Source organism: Apostichopus japonicus, chromosome 21, assembly GCF_037975245.1.
Source record: "Apostichopus japonicus isolate 1M-3 chromosome 21, ASM3797524v1, whole genome shotgun sequence".
Taxonomy (NCBI): Eukaryota; Metazoa; Echinodermata; class Holothuroidea; order Aspidochirotida; family Stichopodidae; genus Apostichopus; species Apostichopus japonicus.
In genome coordinates this window covers 5,556,821-5,577,503 of record NC_092581.1, presented here as the reverse complement: position 1 = coordinate 5,577,503, position 20,683 = coordinate 5,556,821, and the positions used below count along the sequence as shown (strand labels likewise).

Below are 20,683 nucleotides of genomic sequence, written 5' to 3'. Positions count from 1 at the left end.
ACAACCAAATCAAGAAAATCATTCCATTCGTTCACAACCCTCTGACAAAAGTAGTTCCGGGGAAAATTTAATCTACTTGGAACCTTCTACAACTTGAGACAATGGCTTCAGGAACTAATGAACAAACAATGATAAAATAAAAACATGTATCCATGATGTCATACTGCAATTATCTAGAATTCGGCCCACGGCCAATGATAATACATCTACTAAGCGAATTTGATCAGGGGTATTGATTTAGTTTCACTATTAACTCAAACTGTGACGCGAGTTGTATCATCTGGTCACATGACCAAAAAAAATCCAGAAAGAAACTTGACCACAACAAAGAACGACCGGAGACACAATTCTAACAATCGCTTCCTGCGATTTACTTCACAGTCATAACATACACATAGGCTACGTCGTACTGCACTATGTATACATACAGCTGTAGTATTACCCAATTAGACTGATACTGCAATAATATGCGTACTAACTTACAGTTACACTTACACTTACACTACAGTACTAACGTATTACGAATACGAGTAATTGGAGATTTACGTATGGAATATTCAGTTAGATCTGTCGGTGACATTATGTAAATTTTGAAACATCGTGAGTATCTATAAAGTCGATAGCTGTCGATTTCATCCTTTGAAAGAGAGTTGTTCAGGAATAGTCCGACGATCTCCAAGTCGGAAGTTCCGTCGTACTAACGTTAGGCCTAGGCCTAGTCTATCCTAGTTCCTAGGTTCAATCGTATTCGGCTAACATTAGTCACATAATGTAGCAAAGTATGTTAGGCCAGAAATTTAACTGCACAAAACATCTACATAGCGTAAATATTTGTGTTCATAGTCATACTTTTTTTCATAGGCCTTCATGACAGAGGCCTAACTTAGTCACCGAATTTATTATGCTTAGGTAAGTTGGGCCTAGTTTGAGTATGACTAGGCCACTATTATTAGTACTCACTGCTAGTAGAAGTAGGCCCCTAATACTATAATAGTATGAATTTAATACAGAGATTGAATGTAGGCTCATGCTGTATCACTACATCCAACTTGGAAGTTGGAGTAGCCTAACCACAAACTTTATATCTCAATCCATAATAATAAATAGGCACGCACCATTTCCAGGCATAGGGTAGGCTAATTCAACTAGGCTACTGTAGGCCTAGTATAACATAACACCCTCATGAGCCTAAAGTGGTGGTACCAAGGTTAAGTCTTGGACCTAGATTCTGCATTTCGCATCAGGGCATCGTCTTCACGAAAATAAAAATAAAAAGTCTTGGACATAGATTTCTCCACTCTGCATCTGAGTACCCCTACATACAAACATGTTAGATGTTTCTTATTGGGCAGTAGTATTGTGTTGTGTGTTTATCTGTAAGGTTAGAGTTTGAGGTACAGTAGAAGTTAAGGTTGGTTTTGGCAATCTCATAACCTAGAATAACTAGAAGTATAACCTTAGCCAAGCCACATAAAAACTGGAATGTACCACTAGTGAGAGCCATCCACAAATGGAACCCAGTCCAGATGTGTATATAACTCTAGGTGCTGCATGAAACATACTGATTGCATATCATGTAAATGTTTACATTTACTGTAGTTTTACTTGATGTTTTTTAATGTGTTTTTATTATACTTACACTACAGTGGCATAATACCACAGGTTTTGTGAATGGACAGAGGTTAATGTTATATATGGAGTGACCTACTACACAAGCCTGCAAAGGTTTCTTAAGTCACTGACTTTTGCAATGCACATCCTGACATATTAATTAATGCATACTTTGTTCCATATATGTACATTATGATGAAACAAATAAATGAAACATAAAATGTCTCAAGTAAAAAGACATACTATGAATCTAACAGCAGTATCTCCATGGAAAGATTCATTTTGTGTTAAGATCACATTTTCTTCCTTTTGTGAAATGTTCATAAAGTTTATAAAACTGGGATCAGTTTTCACTGTGTCACTGTAATCCTGTTCTGGTACATGTATTGTAAATCAGCAATATTCATGAACTAGGCAAGTACATAAACTAACGATACTCTAGACACATAATAAGTGCACAGACCTATCCTATCCAGTTCAGGGATCATTGTTAATTAGAGATAATCCACCTCAGCTTAAAAATTGACCTCATTAATTGCATGAATATATATACTTTATGGCTCAATGTAGAATTTCTTTCTTATTTCATTTTCAAAGACATTTTATGACATCATTACTGTACAGGTGGCAATTTTGTTCTTGTAACTGTCAATCACTGAAATGCAAGGATTGATGACAGATTCATTAGAAATGCCTCGTTACTGACTGTACATATTTGTGATCTCGTTGTTCTTCCCTGAAAGCTCTTTAAAATTTGGTGGACACATAACAACTAGAATTAGATTTGGGAGTTGAATCTAGTACAGTAGCCCTGGTAAAATGAATTGCGTGCTTCATACACTTAAGTTACTCTTGTTGTCATATTGACCCATGGGTGACCTTTCAGATTGACTATTCTCCTCACATAATTGCTCCCTCTCGCTTACCCTCATACCATCCCTCACTCCCATCACCAACCCCATCCCTGTCGGGCCTGTCCCACTCAATTATATTGTCTATGTAATTCTGTACTTTGTGTAAGGATTCGATTCCATGTGTACTTTCTCATTTAGTGGAACTGTGCTTTGAATCAAACTAAATTGTGACCAGTCCTTCTCAACTGCAAGTTAGTGCACTTTAGAAATCATTAAAAGTTTATAATATAAAGGTTCTGTACAGTGTGTATACTGTAAGGAAACAATATACAGCCAGTACTAGCTCGAGGTATTAACCTTAACACCGCTTTGCGTTTCTTGCTTTGTATCTTAACTTCTCGGCAGACCTATAACTCTGTCCTCCCTTCAACTCCGAGGAAGCAGAAGGCCGAAGTGTGGTCAGCTGATACCTTACCCACCATCTGACGATGTTTGCCGTGCTGGAGGAAAACCCCGCAGCCCGAAGCAATTGCACCATCCTGTCCCTTTCTTGGAAGGGCACCGTTCCAACTAGTGAAAAAGACAAGAGCTTTACGCGGAAGAGACATTATACCGAAGGATGGCTGGCCACCGGCAACGAGAAGGGCATCGTGAGTGCCACATATACAACTAGTTTATGCAAACGAATATACAGCAATGCATTCAGGAAGAATTTCAATCTACGAGGGCATAATTCTGAGGTGAGCTTTCTCTCTCTTTTTGCCTTTTCTATAACTTAGGGAATGTTTTCAAGTCATTTTGTTGTAATTTTTTCCATGTTATTGTTGCTTCAGTGAAGGCTCAGTCCAGGTTTCTGTGGCATATTTTTCATTGTTATTGTTGCTTCAGTGAAGGCTCAGTCCAGGTTTCTGTGGCATATTTTTCATTGTTATTGTTGCTTCAGTGAAGGCTCAGTCCAGGTTTCTGTGGCATATTTTTCATTGTTATTGTTGCTTCAGTGAAGGCTCAGTTCAGGTTTCTGTGGCATATATACTCACTTGAAGGATGACTTTGACAAGCAAGACGTGGACACTACAGTGCAAGAATACCCTGAACTATGTTATAGGTCTCCTTTAGTACTGTAACCATCTCATGATTGCAGATTGTTCTAACACACACTAGTTTCCCCCAAGTTCCAGTTTGTTATTCTTCTGCTGCCCTATGAAGCTGCCCACATGTGAGGAACATACATGCTGTTGTGTAACCTGGGATGCTTCTATTGAAACATAACATTTAAACTGCAAATCTTATTGAGCTCAATCAGATTCAGAATTTCAGTAGCCTGCCTACGTTCATAAGATCGATTATTTTAGCACATGATACCAAAGTTCTCCCTATTTATTCTGTGTTTAATTGAGACAACAAGAATGCATGAGATTTAGAGTGGACCCACAGATGCCTTTTACTTTTAATATCAGAGTATTTATTGCATCGCAGGGACACTCGAGTCTCTTAGTAGCATGCCTCTCACAAACATGGAGGATTGGAAGCCTTTAAAGGGTAGTCGTAATTAACGACAGTATCTATCATAAAATCAACCATGTCTATTTGAAAGTGTTGCACAACATCTCTGCAATCAATATGGTGTTAAGCACTTTTCAGTGTGCATCTGTGTATCATAACTATGTACAGACTATCACTGCTGACTGGCCTTCAGACAAATCTCTGGTGTAACCCGGGTTTGTTGATTGACAAAACTAATCTTTGTGGTTTAAAAGTACAGTATACTGTACTACTCCTTGTCAATATTAAACGTGATCATCTCTGCCAGTACTAATACGGTATATGGCAGAGTGATTAAGGTGGAAAAATTGAATCCATATGCGACAATTAAAATTGTACATTAGTTACCAAAATTAGTGTGATCAGGTATTTGTTCTGTATTTGCCAGTTGATCTACTGTAAACAGTAGATCTATGCAGACAACTTCATATGAACATTTAAGGCCAGTGTAATGTCAGGGATGTCATTCCATAGGTCAGCTCAATTGAAGGATAATTTGATGACCAGTTTTAATAGGTTCAGCCAGTGGCAGGCGATATTATCTGTACTTATTGTTTGTACTTCACATCCTGTATGACATAAGACATTAATATGTGAGGTATGTGGTTTGAAGGTATAGGGCTCAACAGGCTTATAATATGCCTTAACAGAATAACTCACTTGGCATCTTATGAGAAGGGGGGGGGGGGGGTTGGGGGGATAATGGTATCACATGTTGGTGAAGATTCTTTTATGGCAAATCCTTTTAGCAATATGGATTTGTTTAAAACTTATCACCATATGTGTCTGTGGGTGGGTGCTATGAAATCCAGGTGTAAACTGACCATTGAAATATACAGTTTCCCTCAATAGATAAATTAATTTGTCCCTTTTTTAAAGAAACACAAAGGGATTTGAACCTCCTTTGTTGTGGTGAGGTTATAATTCTATTTTTGTCAGCAACATGAATATACTGCAATCATTTCCATATGGATGCATGTACCCTTGCAAAAGACAATGTACAGTATACAATGTGAGCGGAACTTCAGCTGGTAAAGAATATTCACAGCAATATGTGTGAAACAAGTTTGAAGTGTTCATGAGACAATAACATCAAGTAATAATTTACCTGTAGGTTGCAATTAAAGTACAGTTGTGCAATGGCTGGCAAACAATGGACTAATATTGTAAAGCATTCTGTACCGTACAGCAGTAAATGAATTGGCATTCAACAACAATTCCTGGGCTTTGTGGTAGGGTCGCTAAAACTTGTACTGTGAGGTGATCGTGCAATAATTGTAATTTGCAAGGTGTGATAGTGTTTCTACAGTTAAAGAAACTCTCATGTACTACTGTATTATGTATAAAAGTTACATAACCCAGCAATGGTCTAGGTTTTTTTAGGGGCAAACATCAGACCTACTCTATGCATAGAGTCTTCAAGTATTGTACACTATCAACAGTATGTTTTATGTTCTTGTTCAGTTACAGGCTAACCAATCTCTTGTACCACTATACATATAAAAGAACCTGTTTACACATCTTGATCAACAAAAAATTTGATCAATCCTGCCAATTAAATTTCTGTTTTCAAAATAAGCTTGCAATGACATTCAAGATCTATATTATCCAATATTTTATCACCATTTGATAGTTATTTGCTTACTGATTCCCACTCATACTGTAGATAGTGTACAATACTTGAAGACTCTATGCATGTAGAGTAGGTCTGATGTTTGTCTCTTACACAACCTAGACTATTGCGAGGTACAGTAATGTAACTTTTATATTAGTAGTACAAGAGATTGGCTAGTCTGTAATTGAACAAGAACTTAAAACATACTAGATAGTGTACGTAGACCTACTCTATGCATAGAGTCTTCAAGTATTGTACACTATCTACAATACTGTATGTTTTATTTTCTTTTTCAATTTACAGACAAGCCAATCTCTTGTACAGTACTACTGTACAAATAAAAGCACCTGTTTACTGTACATTTCTTGATAAACAACACTTGCCATCAGATGGCAAAAAAATTTGATCAGTTCTGCCAATTCAATTTCTGTTTTCAAAGTAAGCTTGCAATGACATTCAAGATCAATATTAACCAATATTTTAGCACCATTTGATAGTTATTTGCTTGATACTGATTCCCACTCAATAAAAAAAAATGTTGTTCACCCATATGTGCAAACTCTGTCATCTAAGTATTTGTCAAATACTGAAAGCTTTAACTAAACACGGTAATGAAGAAAATGCTTGACATTTTCTTGATTACTCGAATTGCAAACTTCATTAGCTAAGTGAGTATCGTTTTGGGCTTGCTGTAAGAAATTTACAATATTTTATTATATATATAGTATATATAGGAAATTTACCAAAATCCAAACAAAAGCTGCTTGAAATGTTTTCAGTGTTGCAATTGATGATATGTCGTACTGTAATGATAATGGAACAAACATGTGATTTTAGTGTATGCAATTAAACACATCATATCTATATGTATTGTTGAGCTTCTTCATATTGATTGCTCTACTGTATGCCAGATGAGTCAGCTGATTATGGACTTGCTCTGACTCAACTTGAGTTTTTGTTATCCATTACATTGTATTGTGCTACTGCACTGCACTGTACTGTACGTATTAATGTTAATGAATAGCACTACAATATATGTAATATACACTGTATGATCTCTCTATACAGTAGTACCACATACCAGTCACAGTATGAGGCATTGTCCTCATTGTAAGGGAATATAGTACCAGCAAATGTAAAGGGCAACAAAATAACCCTCTGTTTCCTTCAATCTGAGGAGCACATTATAACCAAGAAGCCTGTAAACGATTAAATATAGGTAGTACTGTAAGTACTACTGTCGACTACACAGTACAGTAGACGTATATAGTAAACAAGTCTGCTTCATTCATATCACCAGTGGTTATTATTGGAGATAATGAGCAGGTTAAATTACTCTTGTTTGGTGAATTGTTTTCACTCAGATACAGACTGTTTAGACTACTCATGGAGCTATAAACAGACTCTGTTTATAGCTCCATGGACTACTGTACTGTAGGCATGCTAAACTGTGGTAATGAAATATGATCAGGGCTCATTGAGAGGTTTGTACAGACTACTGTATGAGTTCAATGCACTGAACTGTACATGTAATAATGTACAGTTAGTATGTATATATATTGGTTTATATTGCATTGTGTTTTCAGGTTGACGTTGAGTTGGATATTTTTCTGTGATGCACATCAAGTTTTGTCTGTTGGCCTCTTCAAACTTAATCCTTTACTGCAAGAGATCTCCTGGGATGTAGACTGCTTACATTATGATAGTTTGGCTGTACATTGTGGTGTCCATAGCCAGACACACTGTCACTAGGTAGAGATAATAATTGATACAGAAATACATAACAAGACAACCAAGGCCAGACAAATTCCCCAAACCTTAACCGGTTTGTGAATTAACAAGCGATGTACTCACCTCATATAACAATTACAATTGTTTAGTACAGTAATACTGTTTGTAGAGTAGTATAGTAGAGTTTGTCTTAAATTGAAAGTTGGGGGATATTGTGGTGTTTTGCAGATCTGAGATTGCATTACAGAGCAATTCATTCTCCTACTGTACTCAGTGTACTGCATGTTATTGGTCTGAAAGTGAACACAAATTTAGGTCTATGACACAATATTACAAAGTAACACACGCTTAAGAGTTGTAAGATGCTATGGACATGAACATACAGAGTAGGGTTTAAGACAAAATACTGACGCAGAGTGAACACACACAATTCAGAAGGTTTAACATTAATTACATTTAATTAAATTAACTATATACTTTAAGGCTACAATGTACTGTACAGATAGACTGTGAAAGCTGATGGTATCTTTATGTAACTTGTAATATATTGTGACTCATGCTTTTTATTCACACATATCGACTAGAAATGTACTTTTGTTAATTTCAATATTTTGTATGCCTATTTATAACTGTTTATGAGATTTTTGGCTTTATAATTTAGCCTAGACTCATTTCATATCTTTACAGTACAATAGCCTATCATTGAGTTACAGGCATATACTGTATAGTATGTATGAGAGAGGCAAACTAAACCACCATCTTTATGTAGAGCTCTTATAATGATAGAGATCTTTGTGATTAGCAACCCAAATATTAAAAGAAGCATTTGTTGTGTGTGTGGTAGATCTCTGTACATCTGGGTTCATTTGTTAGATCATCTACAGTATAGGTGGCTGTCATATTGTCAGTTTGTATAGTCATAGTGGGAAACTACTGTAATATGTAGGATATAAGGAAGCTTCTTATAAGCTTCTCCCCTCCTATTTGGTTGGGGAGGGGGAGGGGGGAGGAAGGGAAGGTCGACATAAAGGTCAAGGTCTGAAAATCTTGTAAGAACATCATAAAGTTCTCCAAAAGTGAAGCTGACTTTATGCATAAACTGTACATTCATCAAATACAGTATGTCTGAAGTAATCATAAAATGGGCAGTTTGTTTTATAAGTACAGTAAGGCTCCAAGTGAAGTAATGTTAAGTACTGTAGCACATTCAACTCACAGTATGTATGCTATAAATATAACATCAATTGATGATAAAGTCTGACTTTAGTTAACATTCTTCCATTTCCGTATTTTACAGTAGCTTCCTATTACTTAGACAGATAACTTCACAGATCTAGAAACCAGGCTTTATGTTTGATTTAAATGCAAATTGCATTTTGGTCAACTCTAAGTCTAAGCATTTCTACATTTTTTGAGGAAGCATGTGGGAGGAGATAACCTTTCTTTTCTACCCACATACAGTTTGGTTGAGGTTTCATGTTTCTAAATTGTTTTACTCTGCAATACAAGTATACCACAGTATATATACTACTTACTACTTATTACATATGGCAACTGCATGAATGTACAGTATCTACAACATCTTGAAAATTTATCCCTTGGGAGGCAGACTGAATATTTAGTGTCATGTAACCACAAGAACACCTGATGATTTGAATGGAGGATTAGAAAGAATCAGGGGAAAAGAAACATGAAAGAAAGTTTGCTCACACAGCTAGTATATATCAATGTCTGCACAGCAGTGTGAGCAGCATGCAGTACTGTACTGTAGGATGAACAGTATGAACTAACATGAATCTGAGTAACTCCTTGAAGGGATATGATAGCATGTACAGTTATACTGATGCTTGAAATGAAATCATTTAAATTGTCCATCATTATCCTAGGCAGCTGGAGTTATAAGACCAACTTCACTTTAGATTTATTTATTTGTTTGAGGAGAGGTGGGGGAGGGTGGGGCCGGGGGGGGGCAGGGAAAATTAATTTAGCAGATCTGTACCTATAAAGCAACACTCAAGCAGGAACTGATTGAACATTAACACGTTAGAAATAAAAAATCCCAATTGATTTAAAAATTGTACTGTGTACAGTGGTTGTAAGCTTCCTTCTAAACACACATGCAGTGTACAGCTACGTACAGTACTGTAGAAGACCTTAGCTGAGTCCCAATTGGCTGCCCTACATATATGATATGTTATATATTCTTAAGTTCTGTAATTTTCCATACAGTGTACTTCTTGTGAGAGTGATACTGTATATCACAATTTCATTTGAAATATTTAAGCCCAGCCTATAAATATCTATTAAAGCTGAAACTCACCCAGTGTGCATACCCAAGGCACAGTCCTTGTTTCTTGTTGAACAGTTCAGAAGAAGACCTACATAATTTACAATACAGTATTTCGAAAGCAACTAATTAAATTTAGATGTTACGTTCCTGAGCTGTATTCATATGAGAATATTGTAATATTTGGGTTCACTCTCTGGCACAGATATGTTTCTTACTTTATCCATGACACCTTACTATGACAACAATCAATAATTGGATTCCAAATGTGTTTTAATTTCGTGGATTATTTTGAAATTTCCAAAGAAAATGGCCTGCAGCGCCACACACATCAATTCATGAGATTGAATGAATGAACTGGGAAAGGAAAAATTAAAAGTTTTACCAAAGAAAATGTGCACATCAATATTCGCTACTTGAAAAGATTGCTGTGACAAGGATATTTTATGAAATTTCATAACTAGGTCAACCCAAGACGTTGTAATTGTTTGCACTTAAGTAAACAAGGGAAAAAAATGGCTCCTGTGTCTGTATAAATTAAAGAACTACAGTATTGTGTCGTACAGTATTTCAGAGTATAGAACTGACATAGCAAAGTACACAGTTGGTGATAATGACCCTTGATAATTATTATTCCTTTCTGTATTGTGTCATAATTTGCATTGTCTTGCCCTCGTAGAATACCAGTCTAGGTTTACAACCAGTTTGTGGGCTTCATAGTACATGCCATCATTTTGGCCCTACAGTAATCATGTATGTGATTCAACTTTGACCCTTATAACAGCACTGTAGAGAAATGAAAAACTTAATAAATTATTTATGATAAGTAACTGTAACTGCACTGCATAGTACGGCATTGTTGTTGGCTTGTTCTTGTTCCGCACATATAGTAAACATATAGATACAGTATATATTCATTTCTTATACAACGGTAGTAGGCAACTAGAGAGCTGTTTAAGTAAGTTACTGTAAGTCACAACTTACAGTATGAGATTGGTGATAATGTGGTACAGTATGGGTAACAACCTCTCTGTTATATGTCAACAGATAATGAAAAGCATATTGAAAGGGTTTTACTGTGCCTCCCATGCCATGGTACTAATTAAAATAATATGATATTGATCACTTTGGACAAGATGGCCATCTCTCCCATCTGGCATGAGTTTTAATCTTCAGGAGTATATGCATATTAAACAAAAGGATATACTTTCCTGAAGTAATACTGTACAAGTAGGATGGGTTGGTTTGTGTATCTCCTTTAAATACTTGTAACCATTCCTACCTTAAAAAATGATAAATAATTTTCCAAACATGTTGTCAAAGTATGAGAACGCTAATGTAGCGTTTGACAGAGAAACAATTTTTTAATTGTTAAGGATGGACATTTCCAATATGATTTGAGCAGTACAGAACGTTACGTCATCTACGATAAATGCAGATTGCGACATAACCCATGCTCCGTACAGTAATCACAACAAAAATCGTGTTTGTATACAGATTAATTTCTTTCTTAAATTTTTGTGAAATTTCTTATAAATTAGATATGTTTTCAAAAACTCCTTAATATGCCGCCATATATGTAGTAGATCGGTGGTTTCATGGTCTTTGTGTAACACAAGATAAGTTTTAACAGCAAACTCTTCGTTGTTTATACATCGGGCTATCCAGCTCCAACGCGAAGAATGTTCGCATGTAGGCTACTCTAACGTTTACAATCTGTAAAGCCTAAGCTTCACGGTGCACCGTGCTACATTCTGCTCTGACATCGATTCCGCCAAATTTCATCTTTCGGTGTTCTGAATACTTTTCCAGTTTTCCTTTTACTGTTAATTTGATCCGTGAATTTTATTTCAGCAATTTCGATGAACAGTTTATGAACTGTGGTTTGAGTGTGAGAGTATATTATGTACAATGCTATGTATACCAACTGGGCATGGTAGGCTGTAACGTTCGCGATATGTACGTTATATGTAATAGGCAATCACATGCGTGTACACGTGAGAGTTTAATTGCTGAAATGGGAGTGCTAACTTCAAGTCGCCTGTTTTGCCTATTTGCCAGCACTACGTCAATCACCATATTGATACGTTTAAACAAACGGTACTTTCGGTGAGAAACTGGTGAATTAGAAAACCAGATTTCTAAAAGAAGAAAACGTCGAATGGGGACAATTTTTACATCCATGTTAGAAAGAGAAAAATAATAACTACAAGGACAATGTATCAAAATCTCCCACCAGACAATTCCTTTAATGCACGTAAAACATGTACAATAGCGTACAACTCTACTGTACTTGTAACAGGGGCAGCACTGTAAAAAAGGCTTCATTCATTATGTGTATAAATACATCTACTGTACTATAGCATACAACTCTACTACATACTTGTAACAGGGGTAGCACTGTAAAAAAGGCTTCATTCATTAATGTGTATAAATACATCTACTGTACTATAGCATACAACTCTACTACATACTTGTAACAGGGGTAGCACTGTAAAAAAGGCTTCATTCATTAATGTGTATAAATACATCTACTGTACTATAGCATACAACTCTACTACATACTTGTAACAGGGGTAGCACTGTAAAAAAGGCTTCATTCATTAATGTGTATAAATACATCTACTGTACTATAGCATACAACTCTACTACATACTTGTAACAGGGGTAGCACTGTAAAAAAGGCTTCATTCATTAATGTGTATAAATACATCTACTGTACTATAGCATACAACTCTACTACTACTTGTAACAGGGCTAGCACTGTATAAAAGGCTTCATTCATTAATGTGTATAAATACATCTACTGTACTATAGCATACAACTCTACTACATACTTGTAACAGGGGTAGCACTGTAAAAAAGGCTTCATTCATTAATGTGTATAAATACATCTACTGTACTATAGCATACAACTCTACTACATACTGTACTTGTAACAGGGGTAGCACTGTAAAAAGGCTTCATTCATTAATGTGTACATACATACATGTACTACTATAGCATTCAACCCTACTGCATAGCTCTGTGACAGGGTAGCATTGTAAAAAGGCTTCATTCATTAATGTGTACATACATACATGTACAATAGCATACAACCCTACTGTACAGTAGGGTAACACTGTAAAATGGCTTCATTCTTTAGCCAACCAGATAGATACACTGTAGCTCAGTTTCTCCATTTTTGTGTTAGGAATTACCCTTAATATTAGACTATTTACAGCCAGTGGAACCGGTAATAGCCACCAGGACCAGTGAAGTGTGCCTATCGCCACGGTGATGACTGGTTAGACTTGGACTGTATTTACCATGTATTCACTTTAGGAGTAATTGTTTCCATGCAATGATTGACATCTCTAATAATGAGTCATAGTCAGTTGCAGCACCTATCTACCATTATAATTCACCCAAGCATGTGCAACACTACGTACATGTATGCATAATTGTCGCATTTAACAGATCTCCCGTGCAGGTCGCATGTTAATGTCAAAGCAAGTTGAGCATACAATTTTAAAAGTCAACAAATGGTAAACATGTGTAAGTTGAAGCGCTTTTAATGCGCAGTAAGATATCCACATTGTTACTAAACATTGTGGATTTAACATCACCGAGCTTGTAATGAGGGTTAATTAACATAAGAGGCACATTACTGTACATGACATTGACAATGGTAGTCAACATTATATGACTGTATACTGTACAGTGTGAATTTTGCCCACAATACTGGTACGTGTTGCACACTGTGGATGTGCACTGAGGATTTAAAAGAGAAATACTTTGCATTTAAAATTTTCTATGACGTTGTACTGTACAGTAAACTACAATTTCAATTGCGTTTGACTTGAACAGAAGATTGTTGGTTTAGCATGACATAGTACAGTTAGTCTATCTCTGGAAACACAGGGCAACCCTTAATAGTCTATTCTGTACAGTTATAACATATAAATCTGAATTAATATCCTGTACCTATCTGTCTCCCACAACCAACATCATCATTACATCTACTTTAAATAAGTAACAACTAATTCTACATTACAGACTAGTAGTTCCCATGTAAATATTACAAAGAGTGAAATTGCAACTGACTGCAATAGATTTCTTGAACACCTCCCACTTCCTGGACATCTCCCACTTCCTGGACATCTCACTTCCTGGACATCTCCCACTTCCTGGACATCTCCCACGTCCTGTATCTGTATTCAGTACTGTAACCAGAGGAAATGAACCCATTACGTCAGTTATCCACAAAAAATGTATCAAACCTGATGAAAATTATTGGTTGGTTACTGTTAACACTAAGGTTCATCATGTGGTTTCACATCAAGTTGATTGCTTCATAATTAACAAGAAAGTTAGATTGTCTGTTCCTTTGGTTCTCAAACTGGTTGTGCTATTGCCATTACAGTTATCACAGTACTGTTAACTGTCCTGCAATAAAGTTGTAGTAATAATTACAGATGTTAATGAGGCATAAGGAGAGTTAATACCGGTCTCATCAGCGTCACACGGCTCAGCAGTTCACCCCACCGGCCTGAGAAATAACCGGCGATATGAAATCACAAAATCATTAGCACATTGAAGGTCAAATAATTAATATCCAAATATTCTTTCTGTTCACTTCAATCTTAAGTAACAGCACGATGATGAATCTACAGTAACTGTCAAGTTGTTTGTTACTGAAATGCATTAAAAGATTTCAGTGTCCTGAAACCTTAGTTTGCAATCAGCGGTAAATGTCCTTGCATCGCTCTAACAAAAACATTTGTAATCTTTTGTAAAATCACAGTAAAGCAAATGCATGATGTAAAATCTTGAGGAAAGTATGATTTGCTATTTTTCTTCCCACCCCTTCTGTTATCCTTCCGTTTCTTCAGTTCCCTTGTGGTTCCCCTCTCCCCCCTCCCCAGCTCCCTCACATATGACTCTTAAATAAATGAACCTTTTCAACCGTAACTAGTCTCACCAAAACAATAATTTAGTACATGACAGTTTTGTGTTAAATTGTTTTTAGCTGTTTTCATACTAATACAGTATTTCCCTAAATTCCACTATTAATTTTATGAAATAAAATTTCCATTCTTTGAACTGATAGAAGGGTTAAAGCCTACAGTGAACTATATATGCAGATGCTGACTGCCAATTTATCTGAATGAATCCATTGAATTAGACATGATCTCTGCTACTGTACCTGTTACTCACATGACCTATTGTTCAATGACAACAATGGCAGGACATTATGAGTCCTTGTCGGAGGGGAAGAGGGGAACAACCAGAATATAGAGGAAGCCTGCCAACTACTCAGATTTCAATTAATAAACAGAAAGCTGCAATTGTGTTAAGTCAATAGGTTGTATAAAGAACAGAAACACAAAAGGTACTGTACTGTAAAATTCATCAATTGATTTCAAAGAAATGTGCTCCACGTGACTGTACATCAGTACTGAACAAAAAACTATTGAACCTGATCAGTCAGTGATCTATTAAAACTGATCAGTCATTGATCTGTTAAAACTGATTAGTCATTGATCTAATGAAACTGATCATCCATTGATCTATTAAAACTGATCAGTCATTGATCTATTAAAACTGATCATACATTGATCTATCAAAACTGATCAGTCATTGATCTATTGAAACTGATCAGTCATTGATCTATTTAAACTGATCAGTCATTGATCTATTTAAACTGATCAGTCATTGATCTAATAAAACTGATCAGTCATTGATCTATTAAAACTGATCAGTCATTGATCTATTTAAACTGATCAGTCATTGATCTATTTAAACTGATCAGTCATTGATCTATTAAAACTGATCAGTCATTGATCTAATAAAACTGATCAGTCACTGATCTAGTAAAACTGATCAGTCATTGATCTATTAAAACTGATCAGTCATTGATCTATTAAAACTGATCAGTCATTAATCTATTAAAACTGATCAGTCCTTGATCTAATAAAACTGATCAGTCACTGATCTAGTAAAACTGATCAGTTATTGATCTAGTAAAACTGATCAGTCATTGATCTATTAAAACTGATCAGTCATTGATCTGGTAGAACTGATAAGTCATTGATCTAGTAAAACTGATCAGTCATTGATCTATTAAAACTGATCAGTCATTGATCTGGTAGAACTGATAAGTCATTGATCTATTAAAATAGATCAGTCCTTGATCTATTAAAACTGATCAGTCATTGATCTAGTAAAACAGCTCAGTCATTGATCTAATAAAACTGATCAGTCATTGATCTGTTAAAACTGATCAGTCATTGATCTATTAAAACATATCAGTCATTGATCTATTAAAACTGATCAGTCATTGGTCTAGTTAAACTGATCAGTCATCGATCTATTGAAACTGATCAGTCATCGATCTATTTTACTGATCAGTCAATGATCTATTAAAACTGATCAGTCATTGATCTATTAAACCTGATCAGTCATTGATCTATTAAAACTGATCAGTCATTGATCCAATAAAACAGATCAGTCATTGATCTATCAAAACTGATCAGTCATTGCTCTAATAAAACTGATCATCCATTGATCTATTAAAACTGATCAGTCATTGATCTATTAAAACCGATAAGCCTTGATCTAGTAAAACAGAATGTTTTGTAAATAATTTACTAAGATTACAGTACATGTCAACACATTTCTAGTACTGCATTTTCAATAGCCATCTATGTGTGTGTTGTATCAGTGCGGTGAGGTAGAGTACTGTACTTGAGTTCCTTTGGTCAGACTGCAAGCTGCTGTATGTTTATGTAATACCAGTCTTAAATTCAGATGTGTTTGCTACTGTATATTAAATGTTATTTTGAATACTACCATCTGTACAGTACAACATTACTGTACACTTCACATCACTCTGTTTGTTCATCATGTGAGGATGCAAGACAATTATCAAGTAGCCACCAACTCCTCCTACCAGCATCTATATCTTAAAACAGGTTTACTTCTCTTCTTTTCTTTCAAGTGCTCTCATCTTTCTCGTTTCTGCAAATGAGATTTCACCGAACTTATCCTTCAGTTCTCGCTTGTCTCTTTCAGGTCATTCTCGTGAGATGGAACGAGCCTTTCCAGAAGATGGCAACCTGCGATGCTCAGGGGGTCATCTTTGTCTGGATAAAGTATGAAGGAAGGTGGTCAGTAGAACTGGTCAATGACAGGTCGTGTCAGGTAAGTGTTTGTGATGAGAACGATTAACTACTGCATTTTGAGTGGATCTCAATACCACACAATGTAGTGGTAGCACTGAGATGTTATCTGTTCCCTTCAGCTCACTGGTAAATGTGCCAAGAACGATGAAATTTACCAACAACGTAAACTTACGATAAGAAGAGGAGTGATACGATAAATCTGTGAAACAGATTATTGTCTCTATTGTATTAAACAAGTTACGGTGTTCCTCGCTTACATGTCTCCTCACTACCTCAGCACTCTTGTTGTACCGTGTCTAGAGTGAACTGACCAGTGACCATTTAACACTGTGCCCCTTCTATGACCGGACCCCGTCTGTCAATTGACCTCCCTTCTTATTCGACCACCCAAAGTGTCTAGAACGTTCATTTTGGTATCCGATTTGTTGTCGGTTCAAATCTTAAGAAACTGTCGTAATCAGGACCTCTTCTTGTGCTAACTGAAGAGGCAGATCTTTAGACTAACTGTCGTGTGCAGCCCCGACAAGTATCCTTTTGAATTTGGAGGGTTTTTTGCTGGATTCTGGGTTCTACCCGTTTCCCACTTTTAATGGCTTTTAATCAACTGTTAAGAGTGAGTCATATGGTTGTTAAGTTGAGGTCAAGCATCGTCTTTGGTCAAAAGTTTAAGGTTAAAAGTCACTACAGTGGTATTCAGTACAGTATGACTCATCCAGAAAGACTTAATGTTATTTAACAGACCCTCTATTTTCACTGAAATCTCCACTTTCCATTAGCGTGACTTCTGTACATACCATAGTGTGTAAAGTACTTTGGTCTTTGGGAGAGTTAAGTTATATATAAGGTGTATATGGAAAGATGACTTTTAAATATATGATCATTGCAAAGGTTCATCACTCTTGTTAGCTACAGTATGGATGAAGAAGTCAAGTCACCATTGTAACCATTGCAAAGGTACTGTAGTCACTATACAGTTGTTTAATCCTATTGTTGAAGGGGTTAAACCATTTAGAGGGTGGTCGTTCTGGTTAGCTTATTGGTGAAGCTGAGAAACAGATCTGTTGGGAGGCTTTGTCATCTGCGGTGAGGAAAGCACAAATAGGAATCAGGTTCTAGTAATAGCACTAGTTACCATCCTGTAAGCTGGCAATCATGGAAATGTTACTAAGCAACCACAGATGAGAAAAGACTAAATAGGGTAATGTAGGGTACACTTCATGTCAGGTGAGAAACCATGGTTCCAGGTGAGAAACCAAGGTTCCAGTTGATAAACATTGGATTTACTTCGTTCCTTGTTTACCTGTCTCCCCATAACCTTAGCACCGCGTTCTACCGTGCCTAGAGTGAACTGGTAACCTTTTAACACTGTGCGCCCTCTATGACTGGCTCCTCCGATCAATGAATGCCCTTCCGTCTCATTCTACCATCCAATGTGCCATTCATTTAGAACATTTCAAGTTGGAAACCATGGTTGGCCCTGGATGACAAGCCACTTTACTTTTTACTGTACATGGCAAGGCCTTGAGCCTGAAATGACCATATATGGTACTGTAGGTTTCATTACTGTACATGTAATGCCAATTCCTTTCTCCACACCTCAACCATAGCAATTGTTTTTTGACATTGGGCAGTTTGGTTAACCTGTTTTATAGTTTCAAATCACAAGTGTAGAAATCAAGAATATCCTGTGTCTTCAGTATTGCCTGTAGGTCTTCAGTACTGTATATTGGTCTTCATTATCTTCAGTATAGGTCTTCAGTATAGGTCTGCAGTATAGGTCTCCAATATTGGTCTTCGGTATACTGTACAGTATGTCTCCAGTATCAATGCAGAACAAAACAAATATACAGTTAAAAACTACAAGTTTTGGCTAATACTTACAAAAATGCAAATTTATGCAAATTAGTATGTTATGGTTGTAATTTTAATGAAAAAAATATGAAACAGAAAACTTGAGGTATCCCTCTAAAACGAAAAATATAACATTTGGTCCTAATGAACACTTCAGTTTTTTCATGCCAGTTTCATTTTCCAGAGAATGGCCCACTGGTCTTTGATATTGGTCTTCATTATCTTCAGTATAGGTCTTCAATATTGGTCTATTGCCTATAAACTGTGCAACCTGCTAACATTTGCAACAAGCCTTAAAAACTGAGAAGTTCTCACCCTTCGAATGTGATAGCTTCACACACTGAAGAAGATTCAATTACACAGGTTTTTAAGTCTTTCAGAGAAGGTAGATGATTGATCCTTGGAGGATGTACAGTACTGTACAACAGAAAAGTGCATTGTCAATCAATATAAACAGTTAGGCACCATTGTCAACATTTTCTCGCAAATCTTGGGCAATAAACTGATATATAATTTATTTTGATGAGCTTTGAAAAATCTTGTGTTCTTGAGGTGGACTATTTCTTTCAAAAGTGATCACCATTGGTCTATTAACAATTGGAAGTGGATATGAGCCACTTAAAATTAATAATTTTTCCAAGCACAGCACCAAACAGTACTACAGTACAGTATGTAGATATGAAGCACAGCTTCATATTGTACTACATAGAGTATGTAGATATGAAGAGCGATGTGTCTATGGTCACAAATTAAAATATTATATGACTCATAGACAACTTTTCCTCCCTTTATATATTTTCTCTTATATGTTTACCCTGATTTTTTTAGATGAACAATGGGGCCTCTTTAAAAGCTGTTCATAAAATGTTTTGCAGGTGTTATTTTCTAAAAAATCTCCTACATTTTTTTGTTTGACGATATTACTCTCTCCCATCTGGGAATTGGAGTGATAGGATTGCCTGCAGCATCGGGTTCCTGTAATGGAAAAATAAGTGCTTCTTGCATGTGCTAAGAATGTCATTGAAAAGTGATTCTGCTGAGTACAGTAATATTATTAACACATATTATAATTGCAATGCACTCTCTGGCCATGCATGAGTAAACCCCTTCCCATCTTGAAGAGTTTTCATCCAAATTGGAATCCACACATTTAGCTCTTGGCCATCTCAGAACTGAAATTAAAGGTTATGCCGTCAGCGTTTTTCCGGGAAGAACCTGTGAGACCAAACACAGTGTGGAGGAGGATAACTATTTTGGCAGACTTCAGGGAAGCCATGTTGTTTACAAGTCTGACAATTACACTACACTTGTTGCCAATTTCCTTGTTCCTTGAGAATCTTGTTCCAGTGTCAGAAAAAGGTCAAGTTTGTAAGAGCTGTTTCTGGGTTATGCGTAGTGTGTCCCGTCATGACTAATTAATCAAGGAAAGTAATTATCGAACAATACTGACAGTGTACAGTACTCGCCGCTGGAGAAGAGGATACTCTACTGTATGTGGTTAAACCGTACTGTGCTATGCAGTATAATGCTTAGGATTTGCTTATTACTGTATGTATGTACTGAACACAAATCATCTTATTTACAGATATGAATATTTTAGGAGACAAACCGTAGAAGCTTTGCTCACTTACCTGTCTCCTCACAACCGTTGCATTCTCATTCCACTATTTCTCTGTATAAAGCAGATCTGGTAAACTGTTTTAGCAAGTCTGTACACCCAAATAGCAGTGACAGGTCACTTCTGGGTCAACCAGCCTCCTCATCAGCCGACCCCCAAAGTGTCTACATTTGTTCTTTCGAAGAAGACTTTACTATCTATGGTTATGAGGAGAGAGTTTAGGGATATTTATATTACTAGAGATACTAACAAAACTTTCTGTTTATCATTGATAGTTTTCTTCAATCATTTACAGTATATATTTTGTAAAATATTTCATTGAAGATGTGCCAGTCGTACATATAACCACAAACAACTTGTATGCTAGTTATCATTTCTGTATGGCAAATAACTGCTAGTACTGTAGGA

At 36.2% G+C, this 20,683-nt stretch overlaps 1 protein-coding gene across 3 annotated transcripts in view; it reads left to right on the top strand.

The window, feature by feature from the left end:
• Nucleotides 1-370: 370 nt before the first annotated feature.
• Nucleotides 371-20,683, top strand: part of LOC139963290 (tubby-related protein 4-like) — a 69,598-nt gene continuing 49,285 nt past the window's right edge. For all 3 annotated transcript variants that reach the window (XR_011791539.1, XR_011791540.1, XM_071963961.1), the window contains exons 1-3: nt 371-600; nt 2,871-3,205; nt 16,697-16,825. Coding sequence is in view for 1 of the 3 variants with exons in the window: in XM_071963961.1 (XP_071820062.1) it covers nt 2,954-3,205; nt 16,697-16,825 (381 nt within the window). In the remaining 2 variants the exon portion in view is untranslated. The remainder of the gene's footprint in view (nt 601-2,870; nt 3,206-16,696; nt 16,826-20,683) is intronic.